The sequence below is a fragment of the Euprymna scolopes genome, chromosome 24, assembly GCF_053919585.1.
Source record: "Euprymna scolopes isolate OS-2025 chromosome 24, ASM5391958v1, whole genome shotgun sequence".
Taxonomy (NCBI): Eukaryota; Metazoa; Mollusca; class Cephalopoda; order Sepiida; family Sepiolidae; genus Euprymna; species Euprymna scolopes.
The window spans coordinates 44,490,159-44,510,486 of record NC_136505.1 but is presented as its reverse complement, the minus strand read 5'-3'; the positions used below and the strand labels follow the sequence as shown (position 1 = coordinate 44,510,486).

The window sequence follows — 20,328 nt, the reverse complement described above, 5'->3', positions numbered from 1 at the left end:
TAAACTTTAATTAAAGCCATTATATAAAATAATTTTATAAAATTAACCATAGGTTCTTTATTGTACAATGTAGACTACAATGTATTGCGAACTAAGTCACTGCGGGGAGGCATGTTAAGCTTTCTTCTGGTGAACCGCAGTGGGTCCCAAACTAGAAGAACCAACCAATCAATCAATTTGATTGATAAAGGTGCGATTTTACCAATTTCAATGACAATAAAAAGTATTGGAAATGTAGAACATTTGTTGATCATCATTCAATCCCGGGCAAAGTCGGGTCTCCCTGCTAGCATAATGATAATATATAACTTGCTAAAAAGTCAATTTAGTAACTGTTACGATTATCACTTCCTGTACTATTTCTATTTCCAGATCTGGTAAAGACTACTTGATGGAAGCAATTCAGTTGATGGAACGTGATTTGAAATCGGCACAGTCGAGAGACAAATTCCTTCTTGGACAAGCTTATCTTTTGCTTTATACGCTCGAACAAGAAGAATTTAATTCAAAGGTAATTTAATCCTTCTTTTTTTATTGTACAGTTCTTGTTGAAATTATTTTCTTGATTGCATTCATCGATATAATGATATGACAACACATTTTAAATCGTGCCATCTTAGTACTTAGACAGTTTGTGACCCATGCTAAAGCCAACTTCTCATAAGAAGATGCTGAATGAAAACAACTCAGCATCAAAATCAAACGAAGCATCTGGGCATCTTGACAATGAAGGAGTTTGATTTTATTATTTTTATTTTTTTATTTTTTTGTAGGAGGCACCACTTATCAAGGCCTGGAGGCCACTCGAGGATAAGAGGTTAATGAGTGCAAGGTGGTAGTTTAGTAATCCTTAATGGTGTAAATTGGGTAGAATTTGATTGTATAAGGGCTGGTTCAACAGAAACTTGTTTACATTGGACTTGAAAGCTGCCATGTTGTATCCAACCGGGAGGTAGGCCAGAGGAATAGTGTTCCGCAGGTGGGCAATTTTAGAAAAGAAGATTTTTTTTTTTCGTTTAATCTGCATTTAGATTTAGGTACAGAGAGTGGGGTGAAATTGTTGATAGCGGTTGTAGCTATTCAAGTGTTATTTACATTTAGAGAGCACATTCCTCTGTAATATTGCAAAACAAGCTCAGAGATGCAATATTGCGGCAATGAGACAAGGATTGGAGCTTAGTAGATAGGTTGGGACGTGTTATGATAGTGATTCTAGTTTGAATGATGTGGAAGAGACTTGTGGTTGGGGCATCAACCCAGATATGCCAACAATACTCCTGCATGGATGAATGGTGGTTTTATGGAGATATAGATAGTGGCAGGTATGAGAAGTTTTCTAGCACAACAGAAAGAACCCACTTTCTTTACAGCAGATTTGACAGTATCTTCTATACATTTATTTCAATTCATGTTATCTTGTGAATGTTAGATTGAGAAGTTTTAATGTTGGGCTCTTGGGAAGAATGCTATCAGCCTTGAAAAAAAAATCAATATTTTAAATTCAAGTAAAAAGAAATTGTTAAATTTCAATCAATGAAAGATATTTTGAAACCCAGATTTTCCCTGAACCCATGGACCGGAAGTTCCTAAAAAAATAAAAATAATAAGTTTATAATAATAATTGAAAAAATAAATTGGAATCTGAAAAAAAAAAAAAGAAGAGTTTGATAGTTTTCAACTATAAATGTGTCCCCTTATATTGGATGTGAAACTGACAGTACCAATGTTTTTCTGACCTTCTGTAAAGTTTAAAAATATATATGGACAAAAACAAAGGGTTTCCCATTTAATCATTAGCAATGCCAGGTTTTCTTGCTAGTATTTAATATTTTTTCCTTGATAATTAAGTTTTTTGTAATAAAATAAGCTTAACATAAAATATTTCTCTTTTCTATTTTTGATTGCAGAAGTTTCAGTACGAGAAATTGACAAATAATCCAGAAGTAAATACAGAGAAGGCGAAACAATTCACTTTGCAAATAGAATTAATTCCAATGGAAAAACTTGACCTTTCTTTGGAACTGTTTGAAGAGGCTGCTTCTATTGGCGATGAAATGTGCAAAGACATGGTGCCAGCAGACATCGTTTCGCTTGTCTATTCAATTTTATTTGCTGCTTCTGTTTACACGGTTTCTTTGAAGGTAGGTTTTTTTTTTTTTTTGTTTTTTACACAGTGGTCACCACTTATCAAGGCCCGGAAGCCACTCAGGGATAAGGGTTATTGCAAGTACGTACATTACGTTAGTGTGGAGATTTGATGAAGTGTTTACTTAAGGGGGCGGTTCATTAGGAATTTGTTAACGTTGGACTTGAAGACATCCAAGTTGTAGTCAGGTGGGAAGCAGGCAGACGGAACAGAGTTCCACAGGCGTGCAGTTCTAAGAAAGAAGCTTTGTTCGTGGAATCCACGTTTTGATTTAGGTACAGATAAAGAGTGGGGGAAATTTTTCACAGTGGATTCAGCTAGACAGGTGTTTTTCGTGAAAGATTGCCGAGGGGGGACCAGAGATTGGAGTTCAGACGAGCACCTGCCATGGAAATAACGATAAAACAAGGATAGGCTCGCAACGTCTCTTCTGTGGGAGAGAGGTTGCAGGGTAGAGAAAAGGGCATCCCCCACTAAGCCATGAAGTCTATTTTGTACTCTGTCAAGGCAGGATAGGCTGTTTTTAGCAGCTCCTGCCCAGATATGGCAGCAGTATTCCATCTTTGGACGTACTTGGCTTTTATATAGATAGGTGTTTGTGCCCTTTATTTTTTGTGTAATTCAATTGGACAAAAAAAGCAAGCATCAGTTGCCATGTAGAGAAACGATGGTAGAAATTTACAAAGAAAAGTGTACAGTAGTAGCCTAACACTTGTCCAAATTCACATTGAATTGTTGCGTTGTAGGCGCATTTATTACCTCCTTTAGCACTCTATTCCAAGGATCAGTGATCTGGATTTAGAAAGTGGCCTTCCCCTTTCGGTTTAGTCAAAATTGGCAGTACTAAAGCAGCAGTGTTTGACTTGTATAAGAAGAGTTGATTTTAATTTTTTTTAATTTTTCCACTTTTTAGTTTTAATTTGGTATATTTAATTTTTAATCTGATATTTTTTATTTTTAATATGATTTTGTAAATTAAAATTTGATTTTTTAAATTTTAATTTGATTTTTAAAAATTTTAATTTGATTATTTTTTAATTTAAATTATTTTTAAATTTTTCTTTTTTTTTTTTATATTTTTTTTAAATTTTAATTTGATATGTTTTTTAATTTGTTTTTTAAATTTTAATTTATAATTTTTAAATTAAATTTTTTTGTTTTGTTCTAATTTGTAGCCTCTGTCTGCTGTGAAAGCCCTGACTGTTGCAATTGAAGTTTCTCAATTGACAGATAATTCTGAATTAAAGTTGAAGGTACATTGTCAAATTTGCAGTATCCTTTCATCTCTTGGATATACGGCTTTGGTGAAATCATTGATGGACACTGACCTGAACCTCCCACAAGATTCAACTGCAACGTATTCGGAGAAAATGTCACTGCTTGGTAAAACCCTGACACAAGCGGAGTTGTTGGCTGAGCAAGGAGAGGTACTTGAGAAGTGTTATGTCGTTATTATTATTAGAAAAAAATTGATGTCCTAAAGTAATAAATCCTCCAACCTCACTTTATTTGGAAGTAAGTTTTCGATATGTTAACGTTTAATGGTTCTGTTTTGAAAACCTTTGGGGAATGGAAAATACAATGCTTGTCCAGAATTTCATCTGTATTAAAAAAAAAAAAAAAATCCAGGAAAATTTTAGATGTATCTGTCATGGAACAAAAAATTTCATATTTCCAAAATCACATGAATTAATCAAGTAGTTTTTGTAAAGAAAATCATCTTTTTTATGATTTTTAGAAATCAACAGTATATAGTAACGATTATAAGGCTGATTTTAAAATCTTAGTAGTTCGAATGGAGTTGTCTTCCTTTTATTAAATATGGTGAATCAAGACAGTCCTCATTTCATAAAATTTGATTTCATTAGTTAAAAAATAAACTACTTTATCAATTTGCATGATTTTTGGAATATGACGTGATGATCTTATGACTGGTATGTACATCATAAATATTTTTCTGTATTTATATTAATTCTCCTTCATAGAGATTCTCCAAGGAATAAGTTAGCAGAAGGGAAATAACTTTTGATAAAACAAAATCAGAGTTATTTCCCTTTAGTACATAAAATGGCTGGAAAATTGAACCTCATCTTTCTTCTTCATGAAAATTGACCCTCAAAGAATTGATAATTTTCTTTGAATTGTAGATATTCAACTGGAGTAATGTCGATTAAGAAAGTATGTAACTTTTTTGCTGAATATACACATAGACAGCTGCACTTTTATATAATAGATTAGTTGATTATTTATTGAAATCAAACATCTAAAGCCATTAAATAAAATAAAATTTTAAAGAATCTTATTTAAAACAAAAATAATAAATCCACCATAATGCATTTTAGTTTCTATGTAAACAAATCAGCCATTTTAATAATTGAAAAAGAAAAGCGTGAATTTATAACCCCCTCCCTCTTCAAATTTGAAAGAAATTTAAAAAAATTTTAATTGGAAACATTTACGACTATTTTCTGATGCCAAAAACAATACTTTTTTTTCTTTTTTAACATTGCTTGTACTAACGATAAAATGGTATATATTTATTGATTTTAAACTAATAGTAAAACTGAAGTCTATATATCTTCTAACAAGTTTTTTTTATGTTTGCAAAAATATGTGTACATATTACATGGGGTTTTATGGTAATCCAAAAATAAAAAGTAACAATTCTATAGTGAAATGTTTAGAAGTTTTAAAAGAATTGAAATCTGTAATTTTATCAGAACCAAGAATTGAAAACAGAATCAGTAATTGTATCATAATCAAGGTGGTGGTGGGAGTATAAGATTGGTCCCATCGCTAGTACAGACGTATAAATAGTAAATCTTAATAACTTGATGATTCTTCGGATTTGCTAAGTATACGATAAAAGGATAGGGTTATTTTGCATATTTACAGATCTAAACAAGTTCCAGTTTTAAAACTCCTCAGAAATAAATGGTGTCACTTAATTTGAAGATCTTATTATATTATGTTTCTTTACTTAATCTGTTATCATTCTTCTCCTTTATATTATGCTCCTTCATATCCTGGATAAAATTGTTGAGGCTGTTTTTTTTTTTTTTTTAATTGGTATGTGTTTCTTTGATTACTGCTTGAAAGACATATTGTCAGAAATGATTGACAGAATGAAGATGTTGGAATGGTTTGCTAAACATGACCTAATTAAGAATAATATAATGTACTGTAAATGTCCCTGTCCATGAAGAGTGCTACTATAAAAGGAGATATGTTTCTGAAAGTAGAAATCAATATTGTTGGGTTTGTCCCAAATGTTAAAAAGCCAAACCAAAGTGTGCGTGTGGATTTTTTTCTTTGAACATGATCGTTTGATGCTAAATCAATTGATAGTTATTATTTCAGTATTAATTATGTCTATAAAAATGTTTCTGTAAATACACATTTATTTAAAAAAAAAAAATGGTGCAACGGTTAACTTGTGTAATTTATTGTGTCACGATGAACTTGTGCAATATAGTGTATCTTTAAAAAAATGCATTTCAGAGAAAAACATTATGTACTTGCATGTCATGGCAAAATAAGTATAAATTCTAAAAAATTACTGAAAATGGTCCAGTAGACAAATTATAAGTAAAAAATAGAATCTTTCAAACTTGTTCCAATTTACTTTGCCTCCCCACGAGGGCAGAGGTAGACACCAAGATTGTTTTTTAATGTGGAGAAAGGAACAAAAATTAAAAATTACCTCAGTCGTGAAGGATTTCTCCTCGACTGACTGAGAACAAAAAATTGAAGTGTAGTATCAGAACATACTACACTTTGATCTTGACCCAAAGGCCAAGAAATCTCTCTTATGGTAAGTTGTTATTTCACTAGAAATTAACCTTTTAAAAGATCGAAATCAGGGGAAGAATTCTTCTACTGAAATATTTTTCATAATTTTTGGAATTTATACTAATTTCGACATGACATGTAAGTATGTAATAATGTTTTTCCCTGAAATGCCTTTGTTCGAAATTACACGATTGGGTCGGACGACACATTAAAGTAAAGTTGCACCAAAAAAACTTATGTAAATAAACATGTTTATTGAACAAAAAAAATCAGTTTACAGATATTCTTATTTATTATATTGAAAAAATATTTTACTCTCAGTATTGATTATTTCTGTAGAAACAGTTTATGAATATTATGTTTTGACCTAAATTTTTGGCATAACCTTCAAAGTAACTAACACCATTTACTTCTGAGGAGTTTTAAAACAATTGTTTGGATCGATAAGTATGTGAAATAATAATAGTCAGAAAATACATTTCATGAAACAAGTTTTTGTCTTGAGATTAAATGTTTATGGTTGAAAACTGTTTGATGAAACCTTACTTCCTGAATATTGAATGCATGTTCCATTTTTATATTCCAGGTGAGGAAATCTTCTCGACTGATCCATGACGTTCTTTCTGATTGCATCCTCACATCGAGCAAGAGCAAAAGTTCTTGCGCTATTCTCGGATGGGCCAAACGTTTGCTGTCAAAATTAAAACTCATGCCACAACATGCGAGTGATTCTTCAGTGGATCCGAATTGCGAGGAAGAAACCCCACTCGATTTGGCATACGAAGCGATGCGCATGTACACTGCACTGATGTATTGCATTGTGCAACCAGATGCACCAAATTCAAAAAGCCTTGGTAATTTAAAAGAACCCTCATTTCCTTTTCTTTCTTTCTTTTCCTTTTCTTTCTTCTTTTCCTTTTCTTTCTTCTTTTCCTTTTCTTTCTTCTTTTCCTTTTCTTTCTTCTTTACCTTTTCTTTCTTTTTTCCTTTTCTTTCTTTTTTCCTTTTCTTTCTTTTTTCCTTTTCTTTCTTTTTCCTTTTCTTTCTTTTTTTCCTTTTCTTTCTTTTTTCCTTTTCTTTCTTTTTTTCCTTTTCTTTCTTTTTCCCTTTTCTTTCTTTTTTCCTTTTTTTCTTTTCTTTTTCCCTTTTCTTTCTTTTTTCCTTTTTTTCTTTTCTTTTTCCTTTTCTTTCTTTTTTCCTTTTCTTTTTTCCTTTTTTTCTTTTCTTTTTCCTTTTCTTTCTTTTTTTTCCTTTTCTTTTTTTCCTTCTCTTTTTTCCCTTTTTTCCTTTTCTTTTTTTCACTTTTCTTTTTTTCACTTTTCTTTTTTTCACTTTTCTTTTTTTCACTTTTCTTTTTTCCCTTTTCTTTTTTTTTCTTGTTTTTTTCTTTTGCTTTTTCATAGCTAATAATTGATTGTGACACTCTAGTTTTCTTGATCGATTGGACGGGGTTATCGTTCAAAGTTGAGCTGTTTCGGGCTATGGATAGCTGCCCGCATCGGAGAGCGATGGTTGCCGACACTGTTAAACGGCAGGGCTGCTGATGGTGATGATAGTCTATATTTGCATTTCTTTCAACTAAGGAAGTAGTAGATCATTATCGCTTACTGATAGTTTTTTCTTCTCTTAAACTAGTTATCAAGTTTGTGATTGTTTTAGTGTTTTTTTTATCTGAACTCCACATGTGAACTGTGTACATGTTTTTTTTTTTTTAATTTCATTGTTCATAGTGAAATGTATGAATACATTGATGACTTCGATGTAGAATATTTATCATATTCACTTAACAACTCTATTCCACAACAATCACCAGACTATACTGTTCATTTTCCTATGAGGAAGGCACTTGCTCACCTGTCCAGTAGCTTTGCTCACCTGTCCGGTAGCTTTACCTGTCATCAACTGCTTTAACTATTTAAAAAAAAATCCTGTCGAAATTCAAGCGATCATGTGGTCATATTCAACCAATCATAGCTTTGTATATCTCCTCCCCTTATTTGTTAACAAAGGTCCTTGTTGATTAAACTACTTTTATATTATTTGGTGCAAAACTGAGTAGTGATATGGGTTTATGCATTTCTCAAAATGCACAAGTAAATTCAATGTTTCCTTATAAAACGTGAACTTGAGTCATTCAATCTTTCTAAATATAATAAGTAATGATAATAAGTGTAGCAGTTACAAGAGTAACACATTTTGTTTAAATGTATGTACAGTATCTTGTGTTATGTCAAGGAAGGCAGTTTCTCTATTTCAATACTAATTCACTTGACTGTTGTCTTAAAATTGGCCATCACACACTCTGACGCACATGTTTCTTTTAGCATTTGGCTACAATCTATGTAAAGACACTCCAGTACCTCATTTCTCAAGATAGCAGGAATGACCAATCTTGTACCTTTAAGCAAGAGTCCATCATGTACAATTAGGTAGGCACATTCTGCCCAATATGTCTTAGCAAACCTATGCATGTGCAGGAGTTACATGAGAGTTCATTTGTATGTATGTATCTTGCATTACGTCTAGTTGAAGTTCGGTCAATGCTTACCTGGCACAGGTCAGGATCAGAGCGTAATATCTGTTCTGATGCTACACTCAAGTTAATTAATTGTTCCTTAGTCAATGGACAGAGAAACTTTTCTATGCTAAGGCAATTTTATTTTTGCCTACCTCCAGAGTGTCCCTTTTTGGGGAGCTGGTTTACCCCACATTAAAAATGACCTTGTGTAACATTTTGCTTTTGTAGGGAAGCAAATAAATAGATACAAGTGTTTAGTTCACCACTGATATGCACCCTGGAAACATTTGCTTGACTACAACTATTGTCAACAATTACCCTCGATCTCTCTATATGTACTTAGAACTAAGCAAAAATTCTATGAAAAGTTTCTTTCTTAAAACTACCCATTTGTGGAACACAATACTGTAGGGTTGCTACCTAACTTGCTATAACATAGTTGTTTTTAAGTTGAATGTAAACAAGTTTTTGTTGAGCCATCCTCTTAATTAAATCCTACCCAATTTTCACCATTACTGAACATCACAATGTTGCCTCACTTAATCACTTTACACTTATTAACTGTTATCTTTGAGCAACGTTTGGGAGTGGTGCCCCCCCCCCTGCCCTCAGGTAAAAATAAAAAATAAAAATAAAAAAAGCCTGTTTATTTCTACCTGCAGAGATGCGAGTGAAATACAACAATTTGAGCTTGACCTCTGACATTGAGAGATTGCTATTTTTCTCTCTACCCTCAGTATCTTCATAAAGACAAAACAGTAATAAATTCAAGACCTGAAACTATCTTCCAGCCCTACCAAAAAAACAGCTGAACTAACAACTCTTTTGTTCTGAGTAAACCAATCTAAAAAACAAAAAGAGAAAAATGCAAATGACAGTAAATAATCTAAATCTATAAAAATAAAATAGATGTGTGTTTGTGTGTGTCTGTGTGAAAATATTTAACCGATAAACTCTTGAACTACTTATCACATAACACTAAAATTAACAGGAAATATTAATCATACACCAAGGATGGTTTATAATGAGTGAAATTTTTGTTTGGATGGATGAATGACGCGTACAGAAATATGTTGGCAAGTTTAAATATAAAATGTTCATTTCAACTTGCCGACATATTTCTATTATTTTTGCGCATACGCAAATTCATTTATAGCTTGAAGTGGTTTAATTTTAGATCTTTCTTATCTATTTTTCAATAACTCAAATGATAGGGAATGTGGCTGCAGCACTAAATGTTTTGGTTTTAATTTTAGCTGATGGCATCCGAGTCATTTTTTTATTTTTTTTATTTTAACTTTGGAAATCAATAATCTCTCTCTCTCTCTCTCTCTCTCTCTCTCTCTATATATATATATATATATATATATATATATATATATATATATATATATATATATATTATTGTTTTAACAAAAACCAAGACTTCAAAGAATGGGTTGATAGCAACAAATAGTGTATTTTATTTCATCGTTAGTTACAATTGTGGTTTCAAGACTATTCGGACAAAACCAAACATTATGTTGTTTGAAAATTTTCACAAGAACAGCCTTTCTTCAGACTTATTGAATAAAAAACACTTTAACTATAAAACATTATGGAAATCATTTCCCTTATAAGGAAAAGAAAAGCAAAAGTATTTTACCTATATATATATATATATATATATATATATACATATATATATATATATATATATATATAATTTGTTCTGTAATAATATAAAATCTGCATAAATTAAAATATATTTAAGTGTATTTTAAGACCAGATAAGTTTAGCTTATTTTTAAATAACCACAATCATAAGGATTCATCTGAAAGTTTTTTTGTTTTTTTTTAAGGATCCGGTTGAGAATGTGGTACTAATTAGATGAAACTCTTAAAAATGGTTTCCTTTGGAGTAAAATTTTGTGATCTGACAACCTGAAAATTCAGCTGTTATTATCTTTTTCATCTTTTACCATAGGTGGAGCAAAGTTTGATGTTGAGAAATATGAGATTGTATCCGAGGTGTTGAAATCTCTACTTTATCTCAGTCAGCTCTACTGTCACGTTGGGGTAGAGCGAGAAGCTAAGTGTTACATCAAAGAAGGTCTAAGGTTGGCGGAAATATTTGTCCTGCCCAGATGGTAAGAATTATTTAGTCTTTTGTACCTTATTTCTTTCATCTTAGCTAGTGCTACAAGATCAACCTTTCTAAAGATACTGGCTTCCTGACCTAAAATGTACCAAAACATTGATGTTATTGCATTTTTCCCTCTTTTCTCATTGCAAAACTCAATCATGTTCTGCAAAGTCCAAAATAAAAGCAACAATTTTCCTCTACAAATCAAGACAAATACCATGAATATATAATATATTGGATATATAAAAAAAAAACTTGGAGCATAAAATCTTTTTTTCCAAAATTACTAGATCTCGCATTAAATAACTCTAAAAAGGTTTATATACTATAAAACAAAACAACGAAATCAGTCATAGTTATTTGAAACCAATTAAGCAAGGTTTCTAGTGCTTGTCCAGAATTTTCTCTTTTGAAAAAAGAAAAGAAAAATCTGTATGTCATGGAAATAAAATATTGTACACCAGAAGTTTTGTAAATTGATGAAACGTTTTTATTTTTGGTCCCCTGACAAAGACGGGATTGGACTTCACTTCTGTTTGCACTTTTCTCAATAAGCACTTTTTGAATATTTTTGAAATTTTGCACAAACATTAATCATGGTGAAAGAAAATTTTAGCCAGAACAGATTTTCTGTAATAACTGGTTGCTCCCCCTAGTGAACATTATAGGTTTAAAATTGCCTCCAAGTCATTCATTTGTTCGCACTTTTCTCAATAACCATGCCTTGGATTTTAAAAACAAATTTGTACAAACATTAATCATGGTGAAAATAAATTTTTCATTTGTGGAGGGGAAGCCGCATGCTCGGTTTATTATTAAAAGAAAATCAAATTTTTTGGCTAAATGACGATCTTGCGACATCATATTGAAAACAGTCTAAGGAAACAAGGGAGATAACTCCAAATAATTCAAACTTGCAAGATTTTAGAAAACAATATGTGAAATAGAGGCTTGTGGCGTTGGAAAAACTCAAATTCACTTAAAAATGATTTTCTTTAAAAAAAACAGATAACACTACTTGATTACGTGATTTGGAGTGTACAATATTTTCTTTGCATCATGGGTACATGCATCTTACAGATTTTTCTTTTTGTTTCTCATGAGGAAGGGGTGGGGTTCTGAACAAGCGACGGATTTCCGAATCAAATAGAATTTCCTGAATTCCATTTTCTTAAGACACCTTGAGCATAAGCGTAAGCTATTTTCTAGAATTAAATTCTTTTAATGCATTTTGATCGAAATTAAGATAAGGATTTTAAACTCAAGGTTTAATAGCCTTGTCCTGATTTTAACATTCTTAATGGGACCCAAAAGTGGTGTAATAGTGTTTTGTTCATTGGGATTTTACCCATCATGGAACCGTTATTCTAGTTTTTTAACAAATTCAAGAAATATAAGATATAGTAAATAAAAAGTTACACTGATTATATCATCTCGAGAAACGCTTCCCATCCTCAAAACTCATCAAAATTACAAACAGCATTGACAGGACCGCGAAGAAGGTAGGCTCTCTCTACCATGCTAGAAAACTACTAACACCCAAAAGTATTCTGTACCTCTATAAGGCCACCATTCGCCCATGTATGGAGTATTGTTGTCATATTTGGGCTGATGCATCTGCTACTAGTCTCTCGCTTCTAGACAAGGTTCAAAAGAGAGTCGCCAACCTGATAGGTCCTGAACTGTCATCTAAGCTTCAGCCTCTGTCCCATCGACGAAATGTGGCCTCCCTCTGCCTGTTCTACAAATATTTTAATGGTGAATGCTCTGACGAACTGCAAGCACTTGTGCCCCCACGACGTAAACACCCTTGACAAACCTGACAGGCAGCTAAATCCCACCCCCACACAGTAGAGATCCAGTAGTTTCTTCCCCAGAACCGCTAGACTTTGGAATTCCATTCCAGGTTCCTGCTTCCCCAACTGTACTGACATGCAGAAGTTCAAGTGTAACGTGAACCGACATCTTGCTGCCCAATCCCTACATAGTACCCCAATAGCTGTTGCCCCTGATAGTAGCCCCCTACACCAAAGTGGCAATGTGCCTTGTTTGGGGTGAACATGTAATAAAATGTAATTTAAAACAAAAAAAAAAAGATAAAATAAAAAGAGAGGCCAACTTGAAGCACTCCTTGACTAATACTATCTTCCCCCTATCTACTAGTTTCATCAGAGTGGAATACTGAAACCTGCCTCAACATCAACATTGTTCCTTTTTCATTTACCAGCTACCTATATGACTTATAAAATCTTTGTGGACTATTCTAACTACAACTGGTTAGAATCATTTTTTTTTATGATCAATTTATTTATTTTTTTTTTTTTGTCAAGAATTTTCCGTGTATTAAAAACCCAAAATAAGGGAAAATCTTTATCATGTACATACCCATGATGAAAAAAAAAAATATCATATTCCAAAAATCACATGAATTGATCAAGTAGTTTTATTTTTATAAGAAAATCATCATTAAGTAATTAATGGGAATTGGTAGGCATTACAACATATATCAAACAAGTATGAATTATTGTTATGTTATCTTCTTTTTGTTGAGATTTTCTTCAAAATGGTGGGCGAAACAGTCACTCCTTGGTTATTAATAAAGTTTGATGTTTTTTGTTTAAAAAAGATACTCTATCAATTTACATAATTTTTGGAATATGATATTTTCGTTTTGTTGCAAGTATGTACATCATACAGATTGTTTTTTTTAGTATGGGGAATTCTGGACAAAAAATCTTTTTTTTTAATTTAAATGATACCAAAATAATTGCTGTATTCTTTTTTTATTCTTTTTACAGGGCAGCAACATTCTACCTGCAGTTGGTTCGAATAAGTTTTCTATCAGGAAAACGTTCAGATATCATTAAAGCCAAATATGAAGCCCAGTTGATGTTGCTGATTGGTGATAAAAATAAGAAAGAAGTACCAGAAGATTCTCCCTGTCCACAAGCAGAGGAGAATATGTGTACACCCAAAAGTCAAATAGCCAAAAGCCCAGTTGACAAATTCAGGTGGTCAGCTGAGTGCAGTGATGAAGAGAGCATTCTAAAAGCAGACACATTTTCTGACCATACCCCACTTAGCAAGCATGCACTGCCTCAAATTGTGACGACTCCAACTTCTACATTAAACTGCCCTGAAAGTCCTGTCCACTCTCAAAAGTGTCTCTGCCCAAAGTGTCAAGATGTGGTCACTTTAGAGTTGCAGTTAAAGTGCCGGATGATATCTGGGGAGCTGGATTATGCGTTTGACCATCAACCATTTCCGGAAAACTTGTCCGATACAGAAGCTATTTATCGTGAACTGAGCAGCTTAATAAAAACTAACCTTGAGCATACTCTGTTGAGTAAAGTGCTCAGTACATTTAGGAAGAAAGAAGGATTTCCCCGTGAGATTAAGATGGCCCCTGAACAAAGTGTTCATTTGAAAAACTGTTGTAACGATCTGGCTCGGATCTATTTGATAAGAGCCCAGATCTTTGAACGAGAAGGCAAGTTTCAGAACGCCTTTAATAGCGCAAAGAAGGGATTGGCCTTATTAGCTAACGTCGTTGGGTGCAACAACTCTGAGGTTTTTACTCTTCAGGCGGGACTTATCCTTTCTCTTGCAAACACCATTCCCTCTGTTGTTGATCATATTGACATTGGTCAGTTACTAAAACCAAATTCTAGTTTGGATAATTTATCGTCTCAGTTGTCTAATATGTCTTTGAATCCTGATATACAATGTTCTTCAACGTTGCATTCGGCCGATGATACAAAGGATCCTTTGGAATCGTGTCCGGTTAACATTACAGCAATGTCAATTGTGGAAGATTTACCAAAACGAAGAATTCCTAAGAAAGCCGGACCGAATAAAAAACTTAGTAAAGAAGTAGAAATAAAAAGTTTGGCATCTGTAAATGAAACAAATCTGCCTTCTGCCAAACAGAATGAATTGAATCTGCTTGAAGAGGAATCATCCCAGACAAATATTTTATCTTCTCGATTGTCTGATATATCTTTGAGCGCTGATGTACAATGTTCTTCGACATCGCATCTGATCAACGATACAAAGGATCCTTTGGAATCATGTGTGGCTAACGTTACAGCAATGTCGATTGTCGAAGATTTACCAAAACGAAGAATTCCTAAAAAAGCTGGAACGAAGAAAAAACTTACAGCAGAAGTAGAAATAAAAAGTTTGGAATCGGTAAATGAAGCAAATTTGCCTTTTGCCAAACAAAATGAATTGAATCTGTTTGAAGAGGAATCATCTCTGAGAAATTCTTTGTGTGTTCGTTCAGACATTACTAAAGAATCGCCTTCACATAAGATTGTTGTACTGGATGTGAAAAGTAAACCAACTGTTAAAACCAAAGTGGTAAGAAATACAAGACGGATACCTCGAGTTTCTAATAAGGCTAAAGAAATTCTATCCAAAATGGATAATGAGATTGAAATGGGAAGAGAATGTTCCATCGATGATGCTGGAGATGATTGCAAAATAAGAAACTTTGATGCCATGGTGGCACAAGAAATCGAGAAAGAGCCAGAAAAAATTGAAGTTTTAGAATCAAAATTAGAAAGTTTGGAAAAATCCAATGCGACTAAGGACTTCAAAGATCCACTCTGCAATACACGTACTAAAGCTGTTCAAATTGAGGAAATTAAATCTACCTGTGTTACGACAAAGGTTCCTAAAAATGTTAAAGCAACCAAAACGAGAGCGAAAAGGTGCGTAAAAAATAATTTATCTGATTCAAAAACCGATGAAAACAAATCACCTATTCTTAACGAAAACAAACAAAGTCCTTATGAAAAGGTAAAAAGAACTACAAAGAAAACCACTCGATTGACCAAGCAAAACACTAGAAACTCTACTTTAAAATTGTCTGAAACTATCAGTCCGAATTTGTTGGACAATAAATGTGAAAAAATGAAATCACCAGAATCTAGAATCTTAAAATCTCGGAATAATGTTGCCAGTGATGCAATTAAAAAGAATGAACATGAAGAATTTGATATTTATGATTTTGATGAAATTGATAAAGAACTTCCCATAAAAAAAGTTGGCAGACGCAAAACTGCAGCAAAGGCTAAGTGCACTGGTTGGCAAAGCAAGTTGACGGAAGCATCCAATCGGATTGGAAGGGAAACCCGACGAGAGGCATCCAGTCCTTTGGAAAAAAGCTTTTCTCTTTCGCCGGTCTCTTTAACGCCTGTCTTTCATCTAAATGAGAATTTGGGGCTCATTTCTTTAGCGGATGCCGACTCCTCATCTCCATCAAGTGACGATGACGAGATGTCATCGCCTTACTTTTCATTGGAGGACATCAAAGCAGAGATTAAAGATTGGCAACCGTTTTCTAACGATCTTCTTGAGCTAAGTTCTCCTGAACTTTTACGCGCAGCTAAATCTGATTGCGGCAAAGGAAGGAGAACAACCAGAAAAGGACAAGTGAAAACATTGGTAAAAGACGAAAAAGAGAAAATGTTAACAGACTGTCAAGATCAAAATGATGGTAAGATTTCATGTAATTTTAAAATTCACGGGCACATTCAAATGAACGGGTCAAACCTTATTCCTTATGTTCACATATTAATATCAATGGAATTGTGTGTGCCTGTGTTCGTTCCTCTGTCATTTGAACATTATTTGTATTTATTTACTAAACAAGCGATAACATAAGGTACTAGAAATAACCTTTTTTTTTTAATCCACCACAATGCATCTCGGTTTCTATGTAAAGTTATGCCAGTTATATAATTATTGATAAATTGTATTATTTATATATATTTATATACTGTTCTCATCTTGTGTGCTATTTACAGGGACCCGAGGCATAATTTATGATAAAAAAAAATAAAATGTAAAAAATAAAATACTAGATAAAAAATATGATAAAAATAATATCTTATTATAAATTTTCCTAATGTCTGTCTGGGATTGTGTGTTTTACGCGGTTTATCTCAGCCTACAGGCAATCCACCCAGGCAAGTAAGGTACTGAAATGAAGCTTATGACCCAGTGGATGTTTTAGTGATATTTATATCCATTTTTGGTGTATGGAAATGCAAAAAAAAATAACGATTTACTAAACAACATTTTATTTACTGGATATTTTTCCGGTACAAGGACTCCAGTTTGTCCAGCTGGGCAAACTTGTGCTCTTGTGATAAAAAAATAATGATAAAAAATAAAATACTAGATAAGGTTCAGTTGTAAGTCACCTTCTGGAGGTTGAAGGGCTAATCCTCAGTGTGGGTGATACAAAGAATACGATTGCGAATTATATAAAACTTGTACCCAGTCATGGCTGACAGAACAAAAGCATGTTACCGATACGGGTTAAATAAAGAATTTTATTTGAAATTCCATACAGATTCCAGAGTTTGAGAGAAAGATTCCCAAGTTCAACAAGATACACCTGCAGGTCAGAGGTGACATTGACCAAAACGTTGTGTGAATTACACTCGGGATGAGAACAGTAGTCTGACTTACCCAGATAATACACTTTTTGTATATGTGTTTTTTAAGGATCTCTTGTTTAGGGAGGTCACCAATTTTGGATTAGAGATTCCAATTGGGACAAAGTATTTTGGGGATGAGGTAAATTTAGAGAAATATTTTCAGTGAAAAAGATTTTTAGGTTTTTCATTAAATGTGATGGACATGTTATACAATAAGCAAAATTACGTGTTCAGAGGCATACATTCACAAATGAGATATTTTATATGTTTTAGAATGCAAGTTTACAGCAATAGAAAAAAAACATAGAATATTCATGAATATTTGGTTATAGTCAGTTAACATATTTCCTAACTTCTGGCTTAGCGCTACTGGAAGCGGTGACAAAGCAAATCAGTTCCTTTGCTTTATTTTGTTAATCAGTTATTGTGAAGCGATTTATTGAAATATAAGAAAAGGACATTATTGAAAAGTATACAATAAAAATTAACAAAAATTATACAGGTAAAAATTACAATTAGACTTTATTTGCACTTTTAATAATAAAATTAAGAGAATAAAAGTTTTTATTTTATTTGAAATTTTATAAGGAATATGGGTACTTGTATACTTTAATCAAGACATTAAAAAATGAAAATAGTGAAAAAAAAAAAAAAAGGTTATATTGTACGTTTATAGAATAAAGTTCTCAGAAAAAAAATTTCACTTAATTTGATCCAGAAGTTTTTTTTTTGTTGTTTTTTTACAGCGAAAAAACAATTTGTTATGATACCAAGCAAAAGGTAGTCATGTTTCGATTTTTAGGAAGAAAAGCTAGTATTAAAGATGGGGAGGGAGTGACGGTGCTTTAAACTGAGTTATCTCCTCATTGTATGTTAAAAAGATTCAAAGGTGGCTACCTTCATTGCGCTCTCACAAAAACATGTTTTTCTGCTGTAAAAAAAAACTACTCAATCGAGTGAAAAATTATTCCGGAGATCTTCAGTCCAAAATGGATACGTACAATATGACCTTTTTTTCAATATTTTCAGTTTTTAATGTCTTGAAAAAGAGTACATGCACAGGGGAAATATAGATATGAGAGAAAAAAGTGAAGGACCTGATTTGCCTTGTCACCGCTTCCAGTAGCTCTATGCCGGAAGTTAGAAAGTGTATTAGCTGACAATAATGGAATATTTTAGAGTCCTTGTAAAACAAAGGGTTTCTTTAGTTGAGATATTGGGGAAATTCTGGACAAGAACCAAAAACTATGACATCATTGAGAGGAGGAGTTAAAAGCTCGCATATCTGTCATGGTAAAAATAATATTTGCTGTTAACAAGACACAGAACTACAAGAAAATGCTACAAATGTTTAACTTGCGTGTGTTCGATAATAGTAAAATTAAAAGTGTTAATTATTTATCTATCGATGTATGTATGTATATATATATATATATATGTCCATCTATATGTTTATGTAATTATTATCTAACTGGCGGAATAAGCGCAGAGAGTTGAAGTGTCATTGTTTTGACTGAGACATCAAGCTCGGTGGCCGGAAGTGACATATCACACAAAAATAAATAAAAATTTGTTTGATGTACATGTCCATGGCGAAATTAAAATGTCATATTCTAAAAATTATGTGAACTAATCAAGTAATTTAATTTTTATTAAAAAAAAAAATATTTTTAAATGATTAATGGCAATTCATAAGCATTGCAACATGAATCTAATAAGGATGAATTGTTGAGTTATCTCCCCTTTTTTTTCTTTTTTTTTTTCTTTTTGTTTTGAAAATCATGAGTGATACACAAATTCAATTCCAAGAAAATATTTTCCAGATAAAAATCAACACAAATATTTCCAGAAAATTACTAAAAGAATTTTAAATCGAATAAAACCCCAATTTTAAAAACATTTTTGAAGAATTAGGTGCCTGAAAAAATAGTATTTTTGTCACTTATGTTTCATATCCAGAAAATATTTTTGGGTGCAGGAACAAAAAAGTTTCACATCACATTTCGTAAGTTGAAAATTTCGTAAGCAGAGTCTTTTGTATCTAGAGGTTCCACTGTACTTAGAAAAACGACTTCACTTATAAATACTTTTAATCCTATCAAATAGTACATTCCTTCCAGTGTTTGAGTATAGCCAATATTATTTCAAATCTCTCTTTCCTTCTTACTCTCATTTAAAAATGTTTTGGATTTCTTTTTAATTTTCAGATTCATTCCGGTGTCATGCAAGGTTAAAATCTTTAGAATTTGCCTATACACAGATGCAACTTTTCCCTCCTTGTTCGTTATACAATTACACTTGCAAAGCCCTAGCCATGAATTATCTTCCACAAAATCCAGAAATGGCTGCATTTTACTTAACTGAAGCTCAGGCTGTCACACTTCGACATGTCCTCATATCGCAGTTAAGCAGAAAAATCAGGTATTTAACCTTTTCTTTTTCTACTTACAAGTTGGATTTACTTTTTTTCTTTTTAAAAATTTTTGGTCCTAATGCACTTACTGATCTGCGCTATTTTTTAAATCGTATTTCCACGTTTAATTAAAGTTTTATGATATGTTTTTTTTATTCAATTGTAAGGTTAAAGTACAGAATAGGTACAAAACATCCTCCCCTCTTCATGTTAAGAATGACTTTTTAAATAATATTATTTCAGCATGTATCACTCTGCATGAGTACCAAATTTTTTATTTGCATCAAAATATTGAATTTCAAGTGAAACCAATGGTATCTACTTAATTGTCATGTTATAGTAATGAACATATCCCAAAATTATGAAAAACAATAAGATAGAAAATTAATGAAAACAATTTTTCAAGACAATTAGTGAAAATTGAAAGTTTTGCTAAATTTGCCTAAGATTTCAGAAAATTATTACCTCCCTTTTTACGAGCCGAAATTGGTGTTTGCTAATTATTTTTGAAAAATATTTTCATTAATATTTTCGTTTTTCATACTTTTTGGATGTGTTCATTACTGTGACATGGCAATTACCATTTGTTTTACTTGAATATAAATATTTCGATTTTTGAATTTTGCCAAAATAATGAAGAACCGATTTATCTCCACTTTATCAGCAATTTTAAAAATGTTATATTTGCAAATCTTTTTGCTTACTTGGCCTTTTGGTCAAGATCAAAGTGTAGTATCTGTTCTTCAGATGCTGCACTTCTATTTCTTGTTCTCTTTCGGTGGAGGAGAAATCCTTCACGACTGAGACAATTTTTGTACCTTTTCTCCACGTTAAAAAACGACTCTGGTGTCTAACTCTGTCTCATGGGGAGACATAGTAAAT

General features: G+C 32.4%; 1 protein-coding gene across 1 annotated transcript in view; it reads left to right on the top strand.

Annotated features, from left to right (window-relative positions):
- Nucleotides 1-20,328, top strand: part of LOC145246684 (uncharacterized) — a 98,370-nt gene that overhangs the window by 41,315 nt on the left and 36,727 nt on the right. The window contains exons 9-15 of the mRNA XM_080108404.1: nucleotides 373-511; nucleotides 1,908-2,141; nucleotides 3,322-3,573; nucleotides 6,525-6,792; nucleotides 10,423-10,585; nucleotides 13,380-16,084; nucleotides 19,241-19,454. Coding sequence (XP_079964530.1) covers nucleotides 373-511; nucleotides 1,908-2,141; nucleotides 3,322-3,573; nucleotides 6,525-6,792; nucleotides 10,423-10,585; nucleotides 13,380-16,084; nucleotides 19,241-19,454 — 3,975 coding nt within the window. The remainder of the gene's footprint in view (nucleotides 1-372; nucleotides 512-1,907; nucleotides 2,142-3,321; nucleotides 3,574-6,524; nucleotides 6,793-10,422; nucleotides 10,586-13,379; nucleotides 16,085-19,240; nucleotides 19,455-20,328) is intronic.